The 25,381-nt window shown below is 42.8% G+C and overlaps 1 protein-coding gene and 1 long non-coding RNA gene across 2 annotated transcripts in view; one reads left to right on the top strand and one right to left on the bottom strand.

The window, feature by feature from the left end:
• Positions 1-25,381, top strand: part of LOC136830250 (uncharacterized) — a 76,615-nt gene that overhangs the window by 27,355 nt on the left and 23,879 nt on the right. The gene's annotated exons all lie outside the window — the stretch shown is intronic.
• Rab6 (RAS oncogene family member Rab6) overlaps positions 21,085-25,381 on the bottom strand; it is an 88,309-nt gene continuing 84,012 nt past the window's right edge. The window contains exon 8 of the mRNA XM_067089608.1: positions 21,085-24,858. Coding sequence (XP_066945709.1) covers positions 24,785-24,858 — 74 coding nt within the window. The 3' untranslated portion in view covers positions 21,085-24,784. The remainder of the gene's footprint in view (positions 24,859-25,381) is intronic.

Below are 25,381 nucleotides of genomic sequence, written 5' to 3'. Positions count from 1 at the left end.
TCCACTACTTCAGCCCAGTTAGCTATTTCTAAGGCGGTCAAACTGCCCTCTTTTTCTTCAGCCAGGTTCCTCCGGAAGGCCTCTTCTGGTGGTTCTGGGGTTAATATCAGCGCCTCTACTTCTGGCTCCGGTAGAGGTAGGGGCTCTTATCGAGGCGGAAAATCTAATTTTGTCAATAAGCTGCATGGCTTCCCAGCGCCAAGAGGCTCCCAAGTAAATGTCTCTCCCGCGGGCTTACCCCCTAGAGGACGGGGTTTTCGCCGCTAGGAGTCATTCCCTTGTCCGGTTCAGATTGGCGGCTGTCTGTCCCTTCACTGGACATCTTGGAGGGACAAAGGTGTAGACTCGTGGGTGGTGGAAGTCCTCAGGGAGGGGTATGCGATTCCTTTCCACACCCCTCCCCTCTCTCTGGGACCCCATCACCCTCGGATTCGTGGCTCCCTCTTTCCATCAGAGGATAGCGCTGGAGGAGGAGATCCCAGCCTTCAGCAGAAGCTGGCGCGATCGAGCCCGCCTCCGCTCTCTGTATTATTACAGCCGCGATGTTCGTGGTGCCCAAGGCGCACTGGAGAGAGACCCATTATTGATCTCTCCATCCCAAACACCTTTATTAAAGACTGAATTTCATATGGAGACTACCCAGTCTGTCCTTCAGTCCATTCGGAGGGACGACGATGGTCTCCATAGATCTGAAGGACGCCTACCTTCAGATCTATTCGCCCATCAAGCCACGCAAGTTCCTCCGCTCGTGAGCTGAGTGCAGGGCTTGCACCAAAGTCCTGTGTTTTGGTCTTACTTCACGGCACCTCAGGTGTTCACGAGGATAATGGCTCCTGATCTGCTTTTCACCAGGCCGAGTAAGGATACTCCGTACCTGGACGATTATTGTCTCTGGCTTCTTCCTTCGGCGAAGCAATGATCCGGCAAGGACCTGGTAATAGATCTGTGTCAGACTCGAATTGTTATACCCGGAGAAGTCCACCTGACACCCTCTCAATCTATGACTTACCTGGGGATCAGGTTGGAGTCCTCGATTTTGAGGGCTTTCCCGACTCCCTTGAGGGTAGAAAGGTTCCTCTCAATAGCAGAAGAATTTCTATCCTCAAGGGAGCAATCTGCGGCATTTTGGAGGGTTCTCTTGGGCCATCTGTCTTCTCTGGCTCATTTAGTTCCTGGAGCTCAGCTTCGCATGAGGGCACTCCAACTGGCTCTCAGGAGGAGCTGGGACTTCGACGACGACTCTGTCCTGATCCCTTGGGACTCGCTTGTCACTTACTTCACCTTCTGGTGGATGAAGAGGATCGTTTGCATCAGGAATCTCTCTCGTGACCTCCCCACCTGAGCTTTCTGTTTTGGTCCCACGCCGGACATGGGTTGGGGCGTGAAATCTGACGAACCACCCGCCTCAGGGATTTGGTCCAGCGAGAATCCGTCCTATCCATCAATGCAAGGGAGCTGATTAAGTGTGGGAGAGGGTCTTCACTTTTTCAAGATTTACTCAAGAGCCGAACGGTGGCTGTCTTCTCGGACAACACAACAGCAATCTCGTATTTGAGACGTCAGGGGTCCGCCAGTCGTTTCAACGTATATAGTCGCGAGAATTTGAGATGGACAGAGACCTTGCAGATCTCCGCCCTCAGTTTGTTGCGGGTCGCTGCAACGTGATTGCAGATGCTCTCTCAACACCCAACCAAATCGTATAGCCTTCGGAATCGACGCTGGATATGGTGTTTTACCAAGCTAAGGAGGAGATGGCAGTGAACACAGATCCGTTTGCAACATCGGCGAATCACCGCTATGAGCGTTTATATTGCGCCAACTCGACCCTATGGCTGTGGGAGGATGTTGGCACTGGACAATCTTTCAGGCTTAGCGCTTTTCCCCTTGCAATGATCCGCCAGGTGATCAACAAGCTGAAGTCTTCCACTAACTGTCAGCTAACTCCCTAATTGTTCCACTATGGCTTCAAAGGGAGTGGTTCCTAGATTTGATGAACCCTTCTGGAACCACCTGTTCCTTTCTTCCACCCAGACGAACCTCTTTCGCCAACCTCATGTGCACAGGTTCCACAGAAATCCCCGAATGCTTCGCCTTTCATGGTTTCACTTCTCAGTCATCTACGAGCCTCAGGGTTCTTTCTTCAGAGGTTGAGCCCCAGCCACAGAAGAAAATCTTCTTAGCCTCTATCAATCTGGCGGAAAGTCTATAGAGGTTAGTGCACGAGGCAAGGACATTCGAGCCGCATCCTTCCATTCTGGGTTAAGGTTACGGAATTCTTTCTAAACTATGGGGAGCATCGCCATTTCTCTGTCCCTACCATTAAGGCTTACAGGTCTATGCTTTCAGCAGTTTTTAGATTTAAGCTACCCTCCATCAGCTCAGACCTGGCCATCAGAGATCTCATTAAAGCCTTCGAGATACAAGCTCCTAGGAAGGCTTCCTCCTTCCCTTCTTGGGATCTACGGGTTTTAAAGACCTCATGTCTTCTAAATATGAACCCTTGGCATCAAAGGACCTAAGGATCATGACGAAGAAGGTCCGCTTTTTAGTAGCCTTAGCCACAGCTAAAAGGGTCGGTGAGCTCCAAGCCCTTTCCTCTTGGTCCCTTCCTCAGGAGAGGATTTAGTTCTCTCTTATGTCTCCCACTTCATGGCAAAGACGGAATCGGCTAGTAAGCCTGTTCCCAGGTCTTTTATCCTGAAGTCCCTCAGAGACTTTGCGGGTGATCTCCCTGAGGGTTCACTTCTTTGTCCAGTTAGGGCATTGTCTATTTATCTAGACAAGACTAAGGACCTCGTCCCGCGTCCAAGCAAGGTCCTATTTATTTCTCCTAAGAGACTATGGTAAGAGCATTTCCAAAAATGCCATTTCTTTCTTCCTGAGAGAAGAGCTGGTGCTGGAGCACTGGGAGGTGTAGGGGTCCTCCTCCCAGGCCCACAGCATTAGATCTATAGCCACTAGTGCGGCTTTTCTTAAGAACTGTTCTATCTCTAGTGCTGAGGCTGCATCCTGGAGATCCAATCTGTCTTTTCTATTTTATTTTTAAAGATATTTCCTCATGCAGTATAGATGGTTGTTCTCCTTTGGGACCTTTTGTTACAAGTGGTCAGCCATTAATTAATTAACTCATTATTTATTTTATATATTTATATGGTTAAATATATTTTAAAAATTATTATATTTATTGTTCTAGATTGATTATTAAGCAATTCTATTAGGTTAAGACATTAACTTCATTATTGCAATTTCCTGCAGTATGCTAAGAGTTCTCGAGTCCTGGCAGGCTTGGTGACTAACTTGACATGAATAGACTGTTCTCATATAAGAGCAAAGTGGATGTAGGGCTATGTTGCTCTACACTCTTAATATCCCTGAGACTCATATAAGAGCAAAAGTGACAGAAATATGTTGCCTACACCTTTATCCCTGAGACATCAGACCTTCTGCGCATACCTGACCTCCATGAGTCAGAACTCTGAGTCTAGTGAGTACGTGCAGCTTCCTTCTCATTCTTACTTCTAAGCCTAATGTAGAGTAGAACAGTTGGATAGGTCACCAATTAACCTCTAGTATCGATCGATCCCACCTCCAGTAAAATTTGGGAATGTTAGTATGAAGTATCCAGGGAATGTATTTTGAAATGGAATTTTCATTCTAAAAATTAATTTTGTTTGATAATTTACCTGGATACTTCATATTATCCACCCACCTCCCCAATTCTCTCAATGTTGGGATTACTGATGATCAGCTGAGCGGGAGAGGGGGGCGTGGCGCTGTTTACCGGTCGTTACCAGAGGTGATAATTGGTGGTTTAAGAATTTTTTCTTTATGGGTTGAGTGGTATTAAGGTGATAATGTTGTAAGTGTTGTTTTCTCACATGCGTGCGAACTAAGTGCTGTATGAAGTATCCAGGTAAGTATATTGAAATTAATTTTAGAATGAAAATTCCATTTATGTACGCATTGGAATTACTTAATGTACCCACTTCAGCTCACTGATTTATTATACATTTTCATTTCAGTGAGATCTGTTACCTTTAATTTACCAGTGTGCTTGTGTAAATAAAGTAAGTGTTAAGAAGCAGAATTCTCACTTGGCAACCTGCCATTGATTATTTTCTCTTTTTCTCTGGTTACGTTATTTCGAGAGTTTTATCGCAAGGTCCTATAGAATACAGGAAGGTAAACTCCAGTGCCTCTGGAAATATGTAGTAACGCCCCTGACTTGTGCTCCTATCACGTGTGCATCTATATCTTGTGTACGCCAATGGCTTGTGTGCCTATCGCTTGCACTCCTTTGGCTTGCGCTCCTGTGGCTTGTGCGCTTATGACTTGTGCTCATATCTCCTTAGTGCCTTTAGTGTGCGCTCATATGCCTGTGTGCCTATTACCTGTACGCTTATCACTTGTGTGTTTTTCACTTGTGCGTCTACCAATTGTGCACTTATTACGTGTGCTCCTACGCATGCAGTATCGTTTTCGGCTTCCATTTAAGTAACAGGTGATTGCCATTAATAGTCTCAACATTTTGTTCTAAGGATTTCAACTGTTTTTCCATTTGGTGAAAATTCTTCTGGTAAACTGTTGATTACTGTTTCATTTTTCTGATTTCCCCGTGGTTTGGGAACATTGTAGTTATCGCAAGATTTTCTTGATCAGAATTTAAAACATTTGTTTGAGCCAGCAGGTTTCCAACCAAATCAGTCGTCTTTTTGAGCCAGAGTAAGTGGTTTTGTCGGCAGTGGTTGAAGAGGAGTTTTCAACCCTCGGTGGAAGCTTATCAGGAGTTAGTTCTGTGCACTCAACTGCTGCTCTTCCCCTTCGAGCATGGTAGTCTTTGCCCCGGTCTCTCTGGCGTACGTTCAGTGGCTAAGACTTATCCTGCCTTTTCTGTAATGGGAGGGCAATTGCATGTGCTTCTGTTGATTGATGAATCAGGTATCTGATACACAACCGGTGTGTAAGTGGTCGCAGTGTCTTTTTTGAAGAGCTTAATTCCTTTCTGTAAGGAGAGGTTAATGTATGATTTTGTGGGAATAGAACGTTCATTTGAACTGTGGCTTGTGTATGTTCAAGGCTTTAGTGCAGTTCATGGAAAAGGAGCCTCTCAAGATATTTCTTGCCGCCATATATTGGAAAGAGAGAACCACTTCATAATATAAGGGTCTCTTTCCAAGTACTATGTGGGTACCACTGGGGAAGGACTACTCTCCGTGCAAGGGTTTGATTTTGGAGTTAAAGATATTCTCACTCTTCAGGGTTTTCTTGCTGAGAAATTTCGGCTTTATTTTCGGCATTTATTGCCTATGATTATTTCTAAGAGGTTGTCAGTCCTTATAGGTTTTTTATTATTTTTTTTTTTTAGCAAAGCTGAGGCTTTCTCATCAAGTTCATATGATTTTGGGAAAGTTTTTGACCTGGCAAGAATCAAGCTTTGGTTCTTTCCTGTTACCTGAATATGGGTCACCAGGTGGGCTCTTATCAGATTCGATGTTAGTTTAAGCTCTCATGGGAAGAAGGATCCAGTCCTTTAGATGCCTCTGTGTAGGTCTGGGGTGTGACCATGGGAGATTTAGAATTTCAGGAGTTTAACAGGTATTGGTGGAGTTTCTGTTAAACCTATAATCCCGAATTTTTAGCAATCAGAGGAACTTCAAGCAGTGTGTTTGTCGGAGTAGAGCACAGTTAGCAATGCAATCAGATAAACCATCTTTCCTTCTTTACATGTATGTATGTATATATATATATATATATATATATATATATATATATATATATATATATATATATATATATATATATATATATATATATATATATATATATATATATATATATATATATATATATATATATATTGATAAACAAACAATGTAGGTATATGTATAAATAATGTGCAGGTTTATATTATGTTTTATATATACTTATGACATCATTAAATATCTTTTATTCAACTAGATATTGATGTCATTATTGTTTATTCCTTTTTACTCAGAATAGGAAAGACCCTTCTTTGAGCAGAAACAAGGAAGATTGTGGCATTTCTGGATAGGAACAGTGTGCTAAGGGACCAAGTTTTCTGCCTACAGAATGGCTCTGAATTTTCAACTATGTCAGTTTCTTTAAGAAATAATAAATCTGAATGTAGGCATATTCGTCACTTGGAACAAAAAGTTCCCAATATTTAACTTCCACTTACAGGCCTTCTGACTGATTTGGCTGGTGTTTCAGCAATATTAGTTGGTTATGAAACTTTACGTCTCTCATTTTATGATTGGAAGAGAGATACTTATTAAGTTTAGAGGATCCAAGGAATACAAGAGGTTCCTAGTGGTACCTTGGTGTTTTAGGAAGAATGATTTTGGGTTCTATTGCCTCTTTAGTATTTTTTTCATAGACCTCATACTTAAGAAAGTTCTTCTAAAACTTCCACTTGCTAAAGTTTTCCAAGTTTCCACATGATTCAAATGTTCATGCTGACACCATAACCATCTTGTGCTAGAGTGGGGTTTGTTTGGTGTGGACTGAGGATCTGTCCTCAAGTTGGCAAGAGGTTCAACTACTAATGTTTTCAGAGGCAGTGGTTAGTTTGTCTCTTCTGGAGTTGAGTTGGAGGTATTTCCTGATCATGCACTTCTATAAGCAACTTCATTAAGCTCTTGGTTTCCTAGTTACTCTAAATGCTGTGTGTTCCAGCTATCAAAGTTTTTAGGTCTTTGTCATACTATGTTAATAGGTAATACTATACTAGACATTGCTTACAACCTGGACCACAGTAGGTCTTTAGGTTGGATGTAAATACGGTGCTTGGCACTCTGTAACTCTTTTTGGGAACCTTGATGGATTTAGATTTTGCCTCCAAAGCAATTAAACCCTCTCGTGGTAGCTCTAGGACCTGTGATATGGTAAGAGAATTACAAGGCTGCGGAATGCTGGCTTTTGCATTAAAGATACCAGTCTTTTGGTCCTGACCTAGGTTAAGAACAAAATATCTATTTTGAGGCTTTTCCCTTCTCAGGGTTGTTAAATGCAAACAGGACCTTATTTAAAGGTAGTGAGTTTGACACTTATGCCATATAGGGCAATTAGAGTGTACTCAAATAGAGTAAGCCTCTTAGAGACGATATTAATCATTTTATTTTGGAAGAGCTAACACTACAGTACTTGTTCTAAATTCTCTTCCCCCTTTTTTGTTAGTTGGTCAAATTAACACGCATAACCTCATCCTGAGTTATTACCTTTGCAGGAGGTAATTATTCATGATGAAAATTTAAGTGGATGTACTGAGTCACTGAGATAAGTAATAGTAATGGAAGGGACTCAGCATCCAAAGGCTGGCTGTAGGCTGTGGGCATCCCCTGTTATGGACCTGTTTGAGACTAAGGGAAGTTGTCTTTTCTGCCAGTTTTTGGTTCACCAGTGCAAGGTCCTCTAGCTTGGGCATGGACACCAAGCTGTTCCCTGGGTAGGTCTAGACTGAAACGCCTTCCCTGCTCTTGCAAGGTTTCGAGAAGTCATCAGTGTATTAAGGCAAATTTGTAAGTTGTCTCTTGGCGTTGATTACCCCAAGTGACCAGGGAAGGCTGAGTTTCCAGTTTATTTCAGTGGTGAACACAAACAACCGAGAGTATTTTGTTTCATTACAGTCCCACAAGCTACAAACGACTGCCTGGGGTGGCTAATGGTTCTGGTGAGCTCAAGGCAGTATCTCGCAGTAATACTGTTATCGTTGCTGGAAGAGAACCTTCTAATCGATTCTTCCAACACCAGTAGTCAGGGTGTAAGTCATGTTCCCATCTTAAGGGTTTTTTTCCAGCACTGATACCTCTATAAACAGCATGGTCAGGTTTGTTATTTCTTAAGCATGAGGAAACTTCTTGGTAACAGCCTTTAGTGCTAAAGGGCCATGTTAGCTTTGGCTATAGGCTTGTCTGAGGACAAAGACATCTAGATGTTTTTCAAAGTCTTAAAGTGGGGTTTCCCAGGTGTGTGCTTTGTACTTTACCTTAGACTCTGTATGCGGTTCTTCAATTCATAATTTAGTCGACCTTTGAACCGTGTAGAACAAGTTCCTTGCAAAGAAGTTTCTATGGAAACTTCACAGTAGCCTTAGACACAGCTAAAGAGTAAGAGAGCCACAATCTTAGTCAGATAAGATAGGCCTTGCTAAAGAGAAGGCAAAAACTCCTTCCAGGAGTTAAAGGTCACTCTCGTTGAGACCTGCTCCCTGCCAGTCTCCGAGAGAGCTGCCCGTGCCCTTGACCTTGCCATCAACCCCTGGCAGGACACAAACCTCTTGGAGACGTGGCATGCCCTCCATGACCTCCTCCTCCTCCTCCTCCCCGAGACTGACAGCAGCGACAGGCGCAAAGAGATTAGCCTGTCGAGGGAGATCCTCCTGCAGCAGCTACTCCCAGAGCGTATGCGGTAAATTTTATCGATAGCAATTCATCGACAACAATTCATCGATTAGCAATTCATCGACCAAGCAATTTACCGATTCAATAATTCATCTATTTACAGAAAAATAAAAGTTAAAAATAGCAAACCACCAATATAACAATTCATCTATTTACAAAAAATAAGAACAAAATTACGAGATTTTCCTTTTAAAGAGAAACAAAAATGCTTTAGTTCTTATCTTCAAGCCCTCGAGGATGGATATTCAGTTTGTTGAAACAGAAAAAGGCAGAAAAAACTGTTTGTGTGCGGCCATCTGTTCTATAGAAAAAGAAGATCGAAGAGACTGTGCACTGGAAGTGTGAAATACTATAAAAATAACTGTCGAGCTCGAGTGAGTACATGCGGAAACACGATAATAAGGCAATCAAATGAACATAATCACGCTGCTAATGCAGCAAGTGTCGAAGCAGCGAAAGTCTGTGAGAAAATTCGCGAAAAAGGCAAAAAAATACAACGAGTCAGCTCATGCCCTATTGTCCGATGTTCTTGGAGAATGCAGTCAAGCAGCAATTGGTAAGCTTCCAAGCACTGACTGTATGAAAAGAACTGTGAGAAATATCCGATTTAAGAAGAACGATGGACCTAGCCTTCCAACACATCGAAAAGACATAACTTTCCGGAAGGATTGACAAAGTTGTCAAATGGCGACGAGTTTTTGTATTTTGATTCTGGAAATGTTGAGGACCGAATATTAATCTTTGCGACAAAGAAAAGTCTTGAACTCTTGTTAAAGTGCAAATATTGGTACGCCGACGAAACGTTTAAATCGGTGCCTTTGTTGTTTTATCAATTATGCACACTCCATGGACTGGAAGAAAATACATCTATTCCTTTAGTATACGCTTTGTTACCTGGAAAATCAAATAGAAATTACGTAACATTACTAGAAAATATAAAAAAGTTTTGAGGCGCAGCTCACATCTTACCCTCCTAACATTTGGAAGTTTGTGGAGTGCATCAAACGGGAACAAACATTGAGCAATGCCAAAATTGAACAATACCTTGGGGACAAGAGCCCCCTTTGAAAAAGCGGAAATACCGTGACTCTGCCAAACGGATAAAAGAATTGTATTGAACTATGATGCTAGTGAGCCTGTCATTGACTACTTGAGGGCTTAGCGCATAACATCTCTTTTAATTAGTAAAAGTTTTCCTTTACAATTGAATGAAAATTTTTTTAAAGATATTCATATTTCAAAATTTTTCAAGACATAAGAATAAAGGTTGAATTTATGTATTTTAACATTTTCTTTGAATTTGTTTTATTTCCATATTCTTTTGCAGATAATTGTTATATCAAAACAAAAAATGATTATGTGAATAATAAATACTTTATCTTTTATTCCTGTAAACTTTTCTTTGACTTCTATTAATAATAATAATAATTATTATTATTATTATTATTATTATTATTATTATTATTATTATTATTATTATTATTATTATTATTATTATTATTATTATTATTATTAAACAAACAAACAAACAAACTCAGGGCAACAGACGAAAGCTAAATGACTGAAGTTACAAACAAACCACTTAAAAAACTAAAAGCAATGCAAATTAAATGACCAAAGTAGTCAATCGATAAATTGATGAATCGGTGAATTGCTTGGTCGATGAATTGCTAATCGATGAATTGTTATCGATGAATTTTCCTAGACTCCTCCCAGAGGACCCGTTGGCAGATCACAGAACCGTACACCCTGCCGGTCGAGGACCTGATCAAAGTGGCGCAGCAGCTGACAGACTCAACGAGGGCAGCGAAGCGGGCGTCCACACCCGCACACCCCATCAACTGCCTCCAGCCGGAGGACCCCACCCCAGAGGGCATCAACTCCGTCGACAGGAGGAGGCCACCCCTCCAGCAGAAGAAGGAAAGGCCGGGGCTTTGCTATTACCGCCAGAGGTTCAGCAAAGCTGCCCGAAATTGCGAAGCCCCCTGCCTTTTCTCCCCTCCAAAAAACGGGGGAAGCAGCGGCCACCCTCACAGGCCACCATGGCAGCAGCATCCGAAACACCCAGGGGCCCCGCACCAGTAGGCTTCTACGTTCACGACACTATCTCCGGCAAGATGATGCTGATCGACACTGGGGCCATGCGGTCAGTGATCCCGCCTTCCAGAGAGGACCACAGACGTCTGCTGGACCCAGCTGCCTCCCTGATGGCCGCCAATGGGTCCCCCATCCTCTCCTACGGCACCAGGCTCCTGTCGTTCTCCATCCTTGGCCGGAGGTACAAACTTCATCGTCGCGGACATTAGGACCCTGCTCCTGGGTGCGGACTTCCTTGTCCACTTCGGACTGGCAGTCAACGTCAGCCGCAAGCGCCTGCTGGACACCGAGTCCTGCCAGTCCCTGCCCTTGTCGCTGGGCCCCAGGAAGCCCACAGTCTATTCCGTCACTCCCCACCAGTACGGCTCCCTCCTGAAGGAATTCCTGGAGATGTTCAAACCCGAGCCTCGTCAGGTGCCCGTGGCCCGTGCCAAACACGGGATATATCATCACATCAAGACAAGGGACCCCCTGACGCACGCTAAGTTCCAGAGGCTTCCCTCACACTGCCTTCAGGAGGCCAAGAAGGTCTTTGCCGAGATGGAACAGATGGGCATATGCAAGAAGGCTCCCAGCCCATGGGCCTCCCCCCTTCACATGGTACAGAAAGCGGATGGCACCTGGAAACCCTGCGGAGACTACAGGCGGCTCAACCTCGCTACAGAACCCAACCACTACCCTCTACCAAACATGCAGGACCTAACGGCCTCCTTCCATGGGGCCAAAATATTCTCAAAGTCAGATCTCTTGAAATCATGTTTTCAGGTACCAGTAGCTCCAGAGGACATCCCCAAAACCGCCATCGCCAAGCCTTTCGGGTCCTACATCTTCGCCTTCTCCACCTTCGGCCTGAGGAATGCAGAGACGACCTTTCAGAGACTGATGGACAGCATCCTGGGGAACCTGAACTTCTGCGTCTGCTACATCGATGATATCGTAATTTTTTCCAGATCCCACAGGGAACACCTACGGCACATCCGGAAGGTCCTGCAGCACCTGCAGGAGAGTGGCCTCGTCGTCAGGTTCAACAAGTGCACCTTCGGCGTCGATAAGGTGGAATTGCTAGGCCAAGAGATATCCCCAGGAGGCGTCCGCCCAGTTTCATTGAAAGTCGAGGCCGTCGTCAGGTTCCCCACCCCTACCTCCGTCAGGGCCATACAAGAATTCCTTGGAATGGTCAACTACTACAGGAGATTCACCCCAGGGATCGCGCTCACCATGGCCTCCCTGACAGAGATCCTCAAGGGCCATCCAAAGACCTTAGAGTGGGGCCCCAACCAGCAAAGGGCCTTCTCCCTGACGAAGGCCGCCCTCGCCAAGGCAACAGCTTTGGCCAACCAGGACCCCAGCGCTCCCCTCCAGCTGACAATGGATGCCAGCGACATCACCTATGGGGCCGTCCTGGAGCAAGTCGTCAACGGAGCCCCTCAGCCCATCGCCGCCTTCAGCAGAAAACTCAGTCCCACCGAGTCCCGCTACAGCACCTTCAATAGGGAACTCTTCGCGGTGTACCAGGCAGTACGCCACTTCAAATTCTTCCTGGAGGGTACGCCCTTCACAGTTTGGACAGACCACCAGCCGCTGGTCCATGCCTTCACGAAGGTGGGAGATGCATGGTCCTCCAGGCAGCAGCGGCACCTCGCGGCCATCGCAGAGTTCACCTGCACCATCAAGTACCTCCCCGGCAAGAAGAACCCAGTAGCTGATGCCCTCTCGAGGATCGAAATCGACGCAGTGCAGCTCGGGATAGACTATGAGGACCTCGCCCATGAACAAGCTGCCGACCCAGAGACTCCAGCTTACCGCACCACCATCACGTCGCTGAAGTGGAAGGACGTGCCCCTCGGCCCTGGAGGGCCAACACTGCTGAGCAACGTAAGCACTGGCCATCCCCGCCCACTGGTGCCCGCCTCCTGTCGTCAGCTGGTCTTCGACGTCATCCGCGGACTGTCCCACCCCTCCGGCAGAATGACGGCCAGGCTACTGGCGAAGTTCGTCTGGCACGGAATACGGAAGGATGCGACGGCCTGGGCAAGGCAGTGCATACAGTGCCAGGCCAGCAAAGTAGGGCGGCATGCTGAATCGGGGGTGGGCAACTTTCCCCAGCCGGGGAGACGTTTTGGGCACATCCATGTTGACGTAGTGGGTCCTCTTCCCCCATCAGGAGGAGCAAGATACCTTCTAACAGTCGTCAACCACTCCACCAGGTGGCCCGAAGCTACGCCCATGGAAGAAACCTCCTCCAGTGCATGCGCAGAGGCCCTCCTCTCCAGCTGGATCAGCCGGTTCAGTGTCCCAGACCATATAACTATGGACAGGGGCCCTTCCTTCCTGTCCGAGCTGTGGACTGCCCTGGCACACTTGCTGGGGACCACTCACCACAGGACCACCACCTACAACCCCGCAGCTAATGGAATGGTGGAAAGGTTCGACAGGTCCCTGAAGGCATCCCTCATGGATCGTTGCACCTCCGAGAATTGGAAGTACCAGCTGCCCTGGGTCCTCCTCGGGCTGAGAACTGTCCCCAGAGCCAACGGCGACCTGTCCGCAGCAGAAAAGGTCTTCGGGGAGACCCTCGTAGTCCCGGGGGAACTGATCACAGAGGACTGGGACGACTTCACAACGCAGAGGCTCCGCAACAGGGTTGGGAAGTTCACCCCCTGCTGGCGGACATATACCGAAAGGACATCCCCCTTCATGCCTCCCGGTCTGTCCTCCGCCACCCACGTCTTCGTCAGGGACGATGCCGTACGTCCACCCTTAACCAGGCCCTACAGGGGGCCTTTCCTCGTACTTGAGAGGAACAAAAAGGCATTCCGGGTGGCCATCCACGGGAAGGAAGACTGGGTATTGATAGACCGCCTCAAGTCCGCATTTCTGAAGGAAGACATCAGGGGCACTTCCCAAAGCCCCCCGCAGGAGGTGGCTCCCCCACAGCCCGCCCTGTCCGCAAGAAAACCTCGTGGGCGCCCCTGGAAGGCCCCGGGACCGGGCAGGAGGGCAACCCAACACACCCATCCACAGGGCACCAAAGAAGAACAACAACCCCCCCAGCTGGCATCGAGAAGGCGGGGCCCCCTCCGCCGCCCCAGCAGATACCTGCTTTGATCAGACGTTACCTACGTCTTGAGGTGGGGAGTATTGTAAAGTCCCCACTCAATGGGTTCTCTATGATGAACACCCCGTTTTCTGCGGTGCCTTCACATGCGACCTAAGGTCGGACGAACACAATCTTATTATCATTATTGTGAATTGTATATTTATTACCTGTTCATTGCCCTTGTACCACATATGTGTGTCAGAGTATTTTTATGTCCAACCAGCTATTGTTAATCATCATGTTTTCTGTATGTACCTCTCCTGTAGAGAAATAGTTTGACCTCAGGTCACTTGTAAATTTTTGTACCTGCGGTCTCTGCGTATACGCCGACATCTACACGCCGCTTTATAAGCGGGTCACTCCATCAATAAACCAGCAGGTACTTGTATTCCTGCTCATTATTTCGCACCTCACACAAAGGGCTGCATTATGCGATTTGATTTTATGCTGAGTTTTCGCAGTTCTTCTAATAATTTGCTTTTCCTGCACACAATATTAGTCAATAATTGGCCAATGTTCATATTTCGATGGATAAAACAGCGTATCTCTTACAGCAGAAATTCTTTATTTTAAAGCATTACAGCAGGTTACTGAAACCTGGGATGTAAATCCGTAGATTTTTCTGGTGGTATTTCTTCTTTTTCTTTTTCTGACATCTATCTGGTATTTCTAGGACTTTTTTCTGTCAACATATTTCGACCAGCTCGATGGTAATCTTCTGGATGTTAGGATGAGTCTCGAGACACAGGGCACTCGTGGCGGTATATATAGGGGATCCTGGATCAGAGTGATTTTTCATTGGCTGCCTGAGGCGATTCTCCTTGGGTGAAGTCTCCTCTCGCACAGTGATGGGTGTGTACACTCTTGCGTGCGCTGGAGTGCATGTTAGAGAGTGTATTATTAGATGGACGTTCTTGATTGGATCGCTCATCCGGGGTGCCACCCTTCGTGCCAACATCGGGAGGAGGAAGGTCTCCTGTGTGGTATTGAGACTCAGCTTCTCTCTCCCAATGTGTAGGGCTTCCAGGAGGCGTATGTGGCGATGGTCAGTCGCTTGATCTGTTATCTCTGTGTTATTATTATTATTATTATTATTATTATTATTATTATTATTATTATTATTAATTTGCTCCCTGCCATTCTTTCTTATCACTCCTCACTAGTCTTTGGTTTTCATGCATAAGCTTCATTGGATACCCTAAGTTCAGTATGCTTCTTAAATTGATTGTTCTCAGTTTTTGGTACATGTTGAGGCTGAGAGAGGTTCTTTATTAGTTTTGATTCTGATTTTATGTTGTTAACTTTAATTCTTTTGGGAGACACTGAGCTAAACCCTGGGCCTATTACTCATTACAGCAAGAAGAATTGCTAAGTAGTTGACTCAAATATTCGGGGCTTAAGGTCAAATTTTCTTGATCTTCAGAGTTGTGCCCATAACTACGATTTGTTGTTTTTATCTGAGACTCTTGTAAGTAGTAACAAGTCAAAGGTAGAGTTTTTAATCTCAGGGTTTGAATGCTCTGACTTTATTTATCACCGTAACATCCCACATGCGCAAGGTATGTCAATATACTTTAAGTCTGGACGACCTATTTATCATCAGAAAATTTGGAGTGTAGTTGCCATGAAGTTCTTTGCACGGGTTTGTAGTAGCACACTCAGCACAGCAGTCAACCAGACACATTCCAGGATGATGGATGTATTACAGACAAGTTCAGTGACTAGAGTTGATGTTAGCAACAATTGGTCTTGACACCTCGACGTTTCGAAGAATTGTTCGATCTAGGAAGACAATCGGGTTAGTCCATTCTCGACCCACTGAAGTTGTTACTATTTGGCTCTGTTTTTACAGACCATGGGCATATAGGCCATCATCCATACCACATTGAAAATATTGCTTCTCATCCGGTCAGCAAAGTTTAGCAACGACTGGGTCTGGTCAGTACAGTACTTGGATAGTTGATCTCCTGGGAACACCAGATGCTGTTGATGTTTAGGAGATGTCTTTCACATCAGTGATTAGAAACCTCCTGGGAACACCGGATGCTGTTGACGTCTAGATGTCTTTTGCATCTATGGTTAGAAACGTTGGGGCTAGTCAGTACTTGGGTAAGTGACCTGGGAACTTCAGATGCTGTTGGTGTCTAGGAGACATCTTTTGCATCCATGATTCAAGTGTCGGGCATACAACTTTCCATCGTTCTGCCTAATTTGTCAGGAGACCAACATTGTATGAGCATTCCGTTTCTAAGGACCATAAAGGCTACCAAGTGCCTGAAAGCCTTTTGTGTTACCACTTAAGACTTCACCTCCAAACTAAGTGCCAACAGCTTGTTTTTTGTTCCGACTCAGCCAAGAAGTGGTGTCTACGAGCACCATTTCTTTTGATTTATGTACTTACGCTCCCCCCTTGAGGAGTGGAAGATGTGGGAGTTGTAAGCAATAGCTTCTGCTGCAATTATTATACCTGTTGATCCACAACCTGAGAGGCAGAGAATGTTATGTGGATCTTAATTCAGTTTCAGGAGTCTTAGGGTCTGAATAGGCACTCCTTTGATAGCAACGGCACCAAGGTAGTGCCACGGCTACACTATTCTCCTCCAGAGTTTTTTCATTCTTCGAAACATTGACCAGGGCAGCAGGCTCCTACACCTCCTTTCTTGGAACTTAAGCACAGTTCTTTTTGGACTTTCAAGAGTCTCAAGATCCAAAGATAGACACTCCTCCGGGTAATAGCAACGACACCAAGGTAATGCCATGGTCAACAAGGGCCTAGTGACCTTTCATCTACTTTATTGCAGTGCAGGTACACGAGTAGACAGTAGAACATTCAGTGCAGTGGCCAACCAGACACATCCCAAGCAAGATGGATGCAATTACAAACAGGTCAATCAATCAAATCAGTTGGTCTTGGCACCTTGACTTCTGGAAATTTGGTAAACCTCTGAGGAAGTTTGATCACAGTCCTTCTTTTCTCGACTTAATGAAGTTGGCGCTGTTCTGCCCTTGTCTTCTCATCCTTGAACAAGCAAGACATCTTTGGTATCCAATTACATCTGGAGGCTTATGCCTTTCATCATTCTGCATGTTTCGAAGATGATCAGTGAGATTGATCATTCCACTTTTATGGTCCTGTGGTTCCAATGACAGTATGACGTATATGTTGCCTCCTTAAAGACTAGACCTTCAGCCCAGTGCCAATGACTCATTCGTTAGCTTCGAGTTGGCCAAAAATGTTGTCCAAATGGTCATTTCTCTGACTAGTGAGATGATCAGACGAGTGGACTTCAGTAAGTCTCAGGCCAGATCTTTCAAAGCCAGGGCATTGGTGTGTACATCACATTCAAGAAGAACCTGTCAGTCAAGTACTAGGATGGAATGTAACCATGCAGATCATATTCATCTCATTTTACCTTGGGACATTGCCCATAGGTAATTGGACGCCTTTTCCTTGGGTCCTATGGTGGATGCTCAAAAAGTCATGTAGTTCACCTAGCTCTTGAGGGACAGGTTGCATCTCGCCTAAGGTGTGCGGCTGCAAGGGGAAGGTGTGTGTGTGTGTGGGACTGGCCTCCTCCCTTTCTCCTGTCTTCCTTCCTCTTCCAGTGGGCAGAGGAACAGTGAACGAGCCGTCACATGCTAGATAGGTGTGCATGCAGGTGATCTAGATGACTGAGTATCCTATCTATAACCCAGCTCCATTTGGATTAGTAGATGCAAATCCTTTCTTCCTCTCCAACAAGGGGAGAGAGGGACTGACTATGAACAAACCAGTTGGTTATTTTTAGCTTTATTGTCTCTGACACTGGGTTAATCCAAACCTTTTCGAATCAAGGATATTACATTCCACTAATTCGAAATGTCCAGAAGACTGGCAATTGAATATCTCTCTTGTTCAATAGATCAGAGGTACAGTCTCCTTCCTTTGTTCTTTCATGACCAGAAAGAGATTACCCAGGTGAGCCAAACTACCAGTCAGTTCAGAGATTTACTCAAATTCCTCCCTCCAAGAATAAGTCTGCCATTTGTAAAGACCGAGGGTTGGTATTTGTGTAGGAACAAAGGACATTTTTAAAGCACAGTAATTTGTATTTTTCGTAACATACAAACCTGAGGTCTTTACATAAAGTAACCACCTCTTACCACCCCTCATTCTCTTACCTGGGCCAGAAGGTAAACTGCTTAGAGTTGAATGTGCATTGACTTGGTGGGTGGTGCTTCTGCCCTTACCATTGGTAGCTATTACCATAACCACCTTGCAAAAGTTTATCGGCTAGTTTACCAGCTAGCTGAAAGTTAATCCCATGTGTAAAGACCTAGGGTTTGTATGTTAGGAAAAATACAAATTACCTGAAAAATGTGGCATTTTTCAATAAGTTCTACGTCTATGTATTTGCTGTTTACCGTACAGTAATCCAAATATTGATGATTCTATATATGACTGTGTTTTGGAGAGGATTAGTATGGCTCAGTCACAGGATTCAAAAGGTTCATTCGTTATTAGGATTCAAAAGCTTCATTCGTTATATGTGGAAACTAATGCAAAGCACAGTGAATGGCTAAATTCAAATTCCACAGATCAACATCGCCGGTCTGTTCAAGTTCTGTGTACCCTCTGATTTTGTCCAGCTAATAGAGGAACCTACGCACATTTCTGGTAATAGATTAGACCTCATATTCACAGATGTTCCAGCTATTGTGTAGTCCAAGGTCTGTGAATATATAGGCACTTCTGATCATTGCGCCATTGAGGTGGACATATCTGTCAGTTAAAATACTGTATTCCTAATCCCACTGTTGGAAAAATGGTCTGGTTGAAATCCAGAGCCAATTGGGATCACATTATTGAAGCTTGTCAGGCACTTAATATTTCAGATGCTATATAATGAGTCACCAACTTAGGGTGCTTTTTCAGTGCCGTTAACGGCATTTTGCAGCACCGTAACTTCATGTTGCATCAAGTTATGGCTCCGTAAGCGCTGTTGACAGTGCTAATGGCAAAAATAGGCACCAAGTTAACGTCGTTTATGGCACTGTAACTTGATGCAACATCTAGTTATGGCGCCATAAGCACTGTTAAAGGCGAAACACCAACTTACGGCGGAAATCAACTTAGGGCGCAGCTGGAACAAATCCCCTGCCGTAGGTTGAGAACCTACAGAAGAAGTTAAATGAAATGCTGATAGCTATTGTGATAAGATATGGCTCTAGAAAGGTCATCAGATTTAGGACAAATGACCAGCCATGGTTTGATGATAATGTAGATGAGCACACCATGACAAACGGATCAAATTCAATGCTTGGAGACAAAATTGTTCAAATGACAATTACACCATTTTTCTTGAGTCCCACCGTGCTCGAATAGAACTTACCATACACCTGAGAGAAATTACAATAATTCCTTGAATAGGAAACTTGAAGGAATTACTAAGGCTCATTTATGGAGGAACAAATTGACATCATCTATCTTTGGGTCATGCTCATCTTTCATTGCACCACTACTAACAGATGATGGTAGATTGGTTACTGGCCCTAGGGAAAAGGCTGTACTGCTTCATTAAGCTTTTGAAGCTAAGCAGTCAGCTGAGGATGCCCCTCTCCTTGATACTTGTCATCCTGAGCCTCTTACTACAAAATTTGCATTTCGCTCCAGAGATGTTTAGAAAATTCTGGATAATCTTGATAACTGGGGTGGAGAAGACCCTGATGGTTTCTTCCCTGTGTTTATTAAAACATTTTCTAGCATGTTGTCTCCCCAGTTTAGTAGAATCTATAGATTTTTATGTCAACATACTACAGTATCGTTGAGGATGAGCGCAAGCTTAGTATGGCATATCTGCAGACTGCAGTAACTACAGGCCAATCTCTGTTCTCCCTGTGCTCTCCAAAGTTGCTGAAAAAACTTATTTTTAAGCCACTATATAATTATGTTGAATCTAAAGGATTGTTAGCTGATAGTCAATATGCATATAGGAAGCAGTTAGTTACCTGCGATGCTCTTGTAGACTTGACATGCCATTTGCAAGGGAAACTTGATTAGGGTTTTGAGTGCAGAGTAATTCAGATAGATTTTAGAGCTGCTTTCGATTCAGTAAATCACAAGGCACTTATTTATAAACTTCAGAATCTTGGAGTGGATGGATATGTTTTAGGATTACTACTTCAGAATTTCTCCACAGGTAGGCAGCAGCAAGTTGCTATGGGCAGGATCTTTAGTGATCCTGCCCACAGGGCAGTGTTCTTGGTCCGTTGTTATTTTTAGTGTATACAAGTGACATGGTTGTTGGCCTGGAAAACAAGATTGTTCAGTATGCCGATGATGCAACACTTGTGGGTGTAGTAAAATCTCCACTTTTGGGAAACAAATCTGCCCTCGGCCTCAATTGGGGACATGGACCAGGGAGTGGTGTAGTTGGTGGGGTATGAGGCTGAACTCCAGTAAAATGAATACACTATTGATTAGCAGATCTCGTACAGATTTCCCACCCCATCCTCCCCTTCAGGTGGATGGAACTTTACTGAATGAGTCTGAAACTTTAACTATTCTAGGTGTAACCGTCAACTCGCATCTAACTTTCGAGAAACATCTAATGAAAGTTTCAGCGAAGGCTGCACAAAAGTTAGGTATTGTTCGTAAGGCCTCGTATATTTATAACAGTAATAATATCAGTGCAACCTGTTTTAGGTCATTTGTACTCCCCTTCCTAGAATAATGTTCTCTGGTGTGGACGTCTGCTTCTGTCAGAGATTTATCTCTTTTAGATAGTGGTTTGTGGTGGTAGGTTTCTGTTTCCTAATAGTAGTAGTTATGATTTGAACCATCGGCGGATGATCTCTTGCTTGTCACTTTTTCATAAGTTGTATTTCAACAGAGACCCTTCACATTCACAGTTGATCCCTGATCCCCTTATCTGCTGAGAGCAACCAGATTCACTGAACAGCAACATCAATATGCATTAAATGTGCCTCGCTGTCGAACCTCACAGTTCCAGAGATCCTTTATTCCTCACACAGTTGGACTGTGGAACAGCCTCCCAGAGGATGTCATGCTGTTGGAAGTAAGGAAGTTTAAGCAAAGGTGTAATGCATTACTACCCTAATACTATTCTCTTTGCATTTTAATACATTTTTATCTGTTTGTTAATTTATTAATTTATTTTTCTTTTTTATTAAGTGTAATCTCTCTTTTTTGTATTTCCCTTAACCTCCTCTTACTTCTTCCTAATGAACACCATATTGTTTGGAAGCTTGAATTTCAAGTCAATGGCCCTTAAGGGCTTGTTCTCTATGAATAGGTTTCATCTGCTAATAATAATTTTGTACTTGTACTGTACTGCAATGCTTTAGTAAAATTAACTTATTCTAGTTTTCCATCAAGACTCATCTTGATGCTGAGTAACTGCAAAATTTGCAGAACATTTGGAGCCAGTCTGTTGTTAATCACAGGATAAGAAATGAGAATAAATGTAGCTTAAGTAAAAGAAACATATATTACAAAAAACATCTTTACTAATATACAGAACTACACACCTGGCATTAAGCGTGTTACAAATAATATCTGAAAAAAATTTTGTGCATCTGGTTTTTTCATGTTAAAAGTATCCAATGAGAAAAAAAATACAAGTTTATCTTTCAAAAAGCACCAGATATTGAAAAAAGGAAGAAACTCCCAAGTTGGACAGGAACTTATACAGGAAATCTTAGTCTTATACACTAATGAGTCTTTTTATGTTAACAAAAGGGAGAAAACTATATAATCTGGACTGAACAGAATAACTGTAAGGTAAATTTTCATCAACTTGGACTATTATTGCAATTAAAAAATGGAAAAAAAGTGTTCCAAGTTCAACGAATAAGGTGAGAGCGCCTTCTCGTGTTGAGTTGAAGTTACTGCATATCACTTAATGTAGGACTGTGAGGAAACAATCATTATTGGGTGTTATATGCTGTTATACCCGTGAATAATGCTTCCAATGAGGTTCTTGTGTATCATTAAATGTCAGTATTTAGCTTGAAGAAAGTCACACACAACCATATTTTTTAAATACTGGGTTATTTAAATACAGCCCCTCCTGAAGTAGTAAATGCTGTACCTTTAGAACCAGTAAATTCCTTCAAAAGGTGTAATGCTGTATAACATTACTGCGAAGCAAGCAATATTCAGCGAGTACGTGTTATTACCATGAATAGCAACCTATTTGTATACCACAAAAAAAAGGATGAAAAAAGTACATAATTAAGCAGCAACACTTCTGGGGGGAGGGGGGAGCAATTCGGTTTGACTTTCTACAGTATTTAGGAATGTATATGTGCTAACATCTAAAAGCTCTGCTATTCAAAATGCTGAAGCCAAGTGCTCTCTATGATTTATCTCTCTGTTTATGTTTGGGGTCTAAAAGGTAAGACTTTCATTACAATTTAAGGACCAATAATCCTTTCCATGAACCTTGCTAGTCTTCTATATTGGAGAGTAAGATTAACAGGGTTAATGGATGATAACTATAATCATTAGCTATAAGACCAAGAGGCAGGGAAGACAACAACCAATTGCCATGCAATTTAGCGTTCTTTCAGGCCCCTAAACACAATTGGTCACCACGTACACACAGAAGAGATACCATTTATAATTACCATCAATTAACAAGAACAAAAATAAAGAAAAATGAAACATGTAGGTGAGTAACTGGGTAACCACTTGATGTACCTCATACGAAAATGCTTAAGATGGACTCGCCCATTTGAAGAAGCATTCAGAGGAGGCCATGATGGTAAAGCTATGCAATCAGGGCCCACATCTTATCACCTTTCCATTACAGTGCTGACAAAAAATATAAAGAGGGCCAATTCCTAATTGAAGGTTATCATAAATGATACCTTAAGCAATCACAGGTTTCACATGTTGCTGCTGGATCATTAAAAAGCATCTTTATTTTTGTTTGTTTAAAAAATATTTAAGTGAGACTTGAGCACTCGATATCGAGCATAATCACATGTACATTATAGCTTCACATATTATGTCTAATGCCAACAGCAACACAGTCTCTTATGTTAAAAAATGAATAGATCTGCCTCAATCTAGACCCTATTTTCTGAAAAAATTCATGGATCAGCGTTATAATAGCAGTTATGGTATAACCGTCACATTGGTGGATACCACCTCATCTGACGGTAACCCAGATTTATTTCACAATTTCAAAAAGAGTTTATTGGTTAAGATAAGACCTGCTCATACACCTAAGTGATTAAGTGATTCTTACAATGATGCCAATGTATAACCAAGTACAGTAGTTCTCTGAGAGGACTTTCACCGAAATGGCACCCAATAGTGACAACTCTTTACATTGCATATGAACCCTACAGCTACTTTTACATATGGAGTAATTTTTCCAATTGCATCTGCTTTTACATTATAATTAGGCAAGATTTTGTTACCACACTTATGTCACCCACGTGTGTGACAGACCTTACCTCTGAGATTTCAGAAATGAAACGGGAAAAAAATAGGGTTTTCGAATGCAACAGGTTACAAATGTCCTACAGGCCTGCCACTGAGAAACCAACCCGGAGGTAATGGTATAAGAATAGAATATACAACCCTATTTGTATATATATATATAGTTTAGACATTCGAGTGATAAACCTTGTATGGAATTTACAGTCTTTCAAATGCAAATCTACAGTAAAACCAATTGGTCTGAAAATGATTGGAGAGGATTGGGCAATGTGCAGCAGTTCCCATATGGAACAGTTAAAGCTTAATGGGTGTGAAACTGAAACATCACTATTACTCGATGTGTATTTAATGTGTTTCAGCTCTTTAAAACTTGCCAGAAAAATCTATTAAGACCTTTTCAAGAAACTGAGAGATAATTAAACAAAAAATATTTTTTCAAGCAATGACACTTTGTTTCTTCTCTTTAAACTTTTTGGATTTCAGTAACAAAAAGAAACAGAGTGTAATTCCTCATTCTCCTCTATTCCTCTTCTTTTTTTTTTATCAAGTTTAGACACCTAATGTCTTATGCTCCAGTATCTCTCGTGCAGTGTATGGGCCTATTTTCAATAGTACTTACAAGAAATCAGCTTTTTATCTTTATTCAAAAAGTGCTGCAATGAATTGAAAAAAGTGCCTGGAAATAGCATAGCATTCAAAACAAATCCAAAACAGCTGAAACCTTGACATGACTCTGACTCATTTGTGGGCAAGATTTCTTGCACTCCAAATATTTTTCTAAAACAATTGTAATAATCCAAGAAGAAAAATACATCTCTAAGTTGGAACATCGTTATGCTGTTAACATATAGCTCCGGGCTGAGTTCAGTCTATGCAACAGATAGGAGTATTAAATGTCATAAACAGCATATCCTGGTTACGGTAACTATTACATGTTAAGTAGGAGGGGGGAATGGCAGGCATCCTTTAATGTCAAACATGTACCGTACAGAGCTTCAATCCTCGTACCCCAAATTTCTACTGCCAGATTGAGTAAACTATATGTGTCCAGGAGAGGGGGGGATACAGTCAATTCTGAAATGAATGAAGGAGATTAAAAAGCTCTTCAAAGGCTACTGTAGAATAGAATCATTACATACTTTTACTTACATTGCATTCTAAAGAAAACAAGCTTTCTTTTGCTATATGTTTGGTTATTTCTTCCTACTTAGCTACCATAATAAAATCATTGGCCTTTTACTGTACGTCAACTAAGTAAATGCACACGATTACAATGCTAGAAATATGTCTTCAAAAATATTTAAAAAATCAGCCATGAAATATGTAACACAGAATGTTAACAACAGAAGATAAAACATTTACCAGTATAAATAAAATATACAATATTCCGTTTCCCTATGCTTAATTGACAAGGGTGCAACAAAGTAGTCAAAAATATTTTCAAACACTTAACAAAAAGCCTTACCCAGACGAAATGACATTCAAAATAAACTTGATATGCAGTTACTTAAATACAAAAACTGACATATTAAAACGCATGAGTATCAAGCAAATTTTCACTTTTATCAGCTATGGGACAATGAATCCGAGCCAATTCTGAAGGAGACATAAAACATTGAATACAGTAAATGACTAAAACAAGGACATATGTCTTCGGTGTTGGGTGGAGGCTATAGCACGTTGAGAGAGACACTAGAGCATGAAGGCCGCATCCTAGCATATACAACCACTCCCTTCTTGGTCCTGCTGCTGCTCCTGAGGAGTGGGCTGAGGTCGCAGATCCACGGCTAAAGATGTCTTTAGTTAAGGAAGCAAACCGAGGATACAACAGTTCCTGTATCAGTTGGGTATTCATTGACAAACATTACATTACTGGTTCCACAACAGCCAAAATTGGTCTACAAACTTCTTGCCAAGGAAATGGAGTGGTAGAGAAAACTTCTTTACCTTAACCAGCTGAAAAATGATTCAGATTTAAAACTGAAAATTATCATTTACCCTCACAAATAAAAGCTGCATAAAATCACACAATAGCCTAGTCACTTTTGACTAAAGGGGGATACAAATGGTTAAAAAAAAATCCTAAAAATTACGAGAAGTGATGTGCTTTACGCAAAGTACGCCACTGAAGATGAAAAAGAGTTATACACTAATTACTGTATTGGTACAGTTTAAAATGAATTGCACAAGTCATTTGGTATGTGAACCTCCTGATTTATGAGATAAGATATCAAACCTTTACTTATACTGTACTTCCATTTCAAGATATCAAACCTTTACTTATACTGTACTTCCATTCCCTTCAATTAG

The sequence above is a fragment of the Macrobrachium rosenbergii genome, chromosome 46, assembly GCF_040412425.1.
Source record: "Macrobrachium rosenbergii isolate ZJJX-2024 chromosome 46, ASM4041242v1, whole genome shotgun sequence".
In the NCBI taxonomy this organism is placed as follows: domain Eukaryota; kingdom Metazoa; phylum Arthropoda; class Malacostraca; order Decapoda; family Palaemonidae; genus Macrobrachium; species Macrobrachium rosenbergii.
This window is presented reverse-complemented; position numbering and strand designations above follow the sequence as displayed.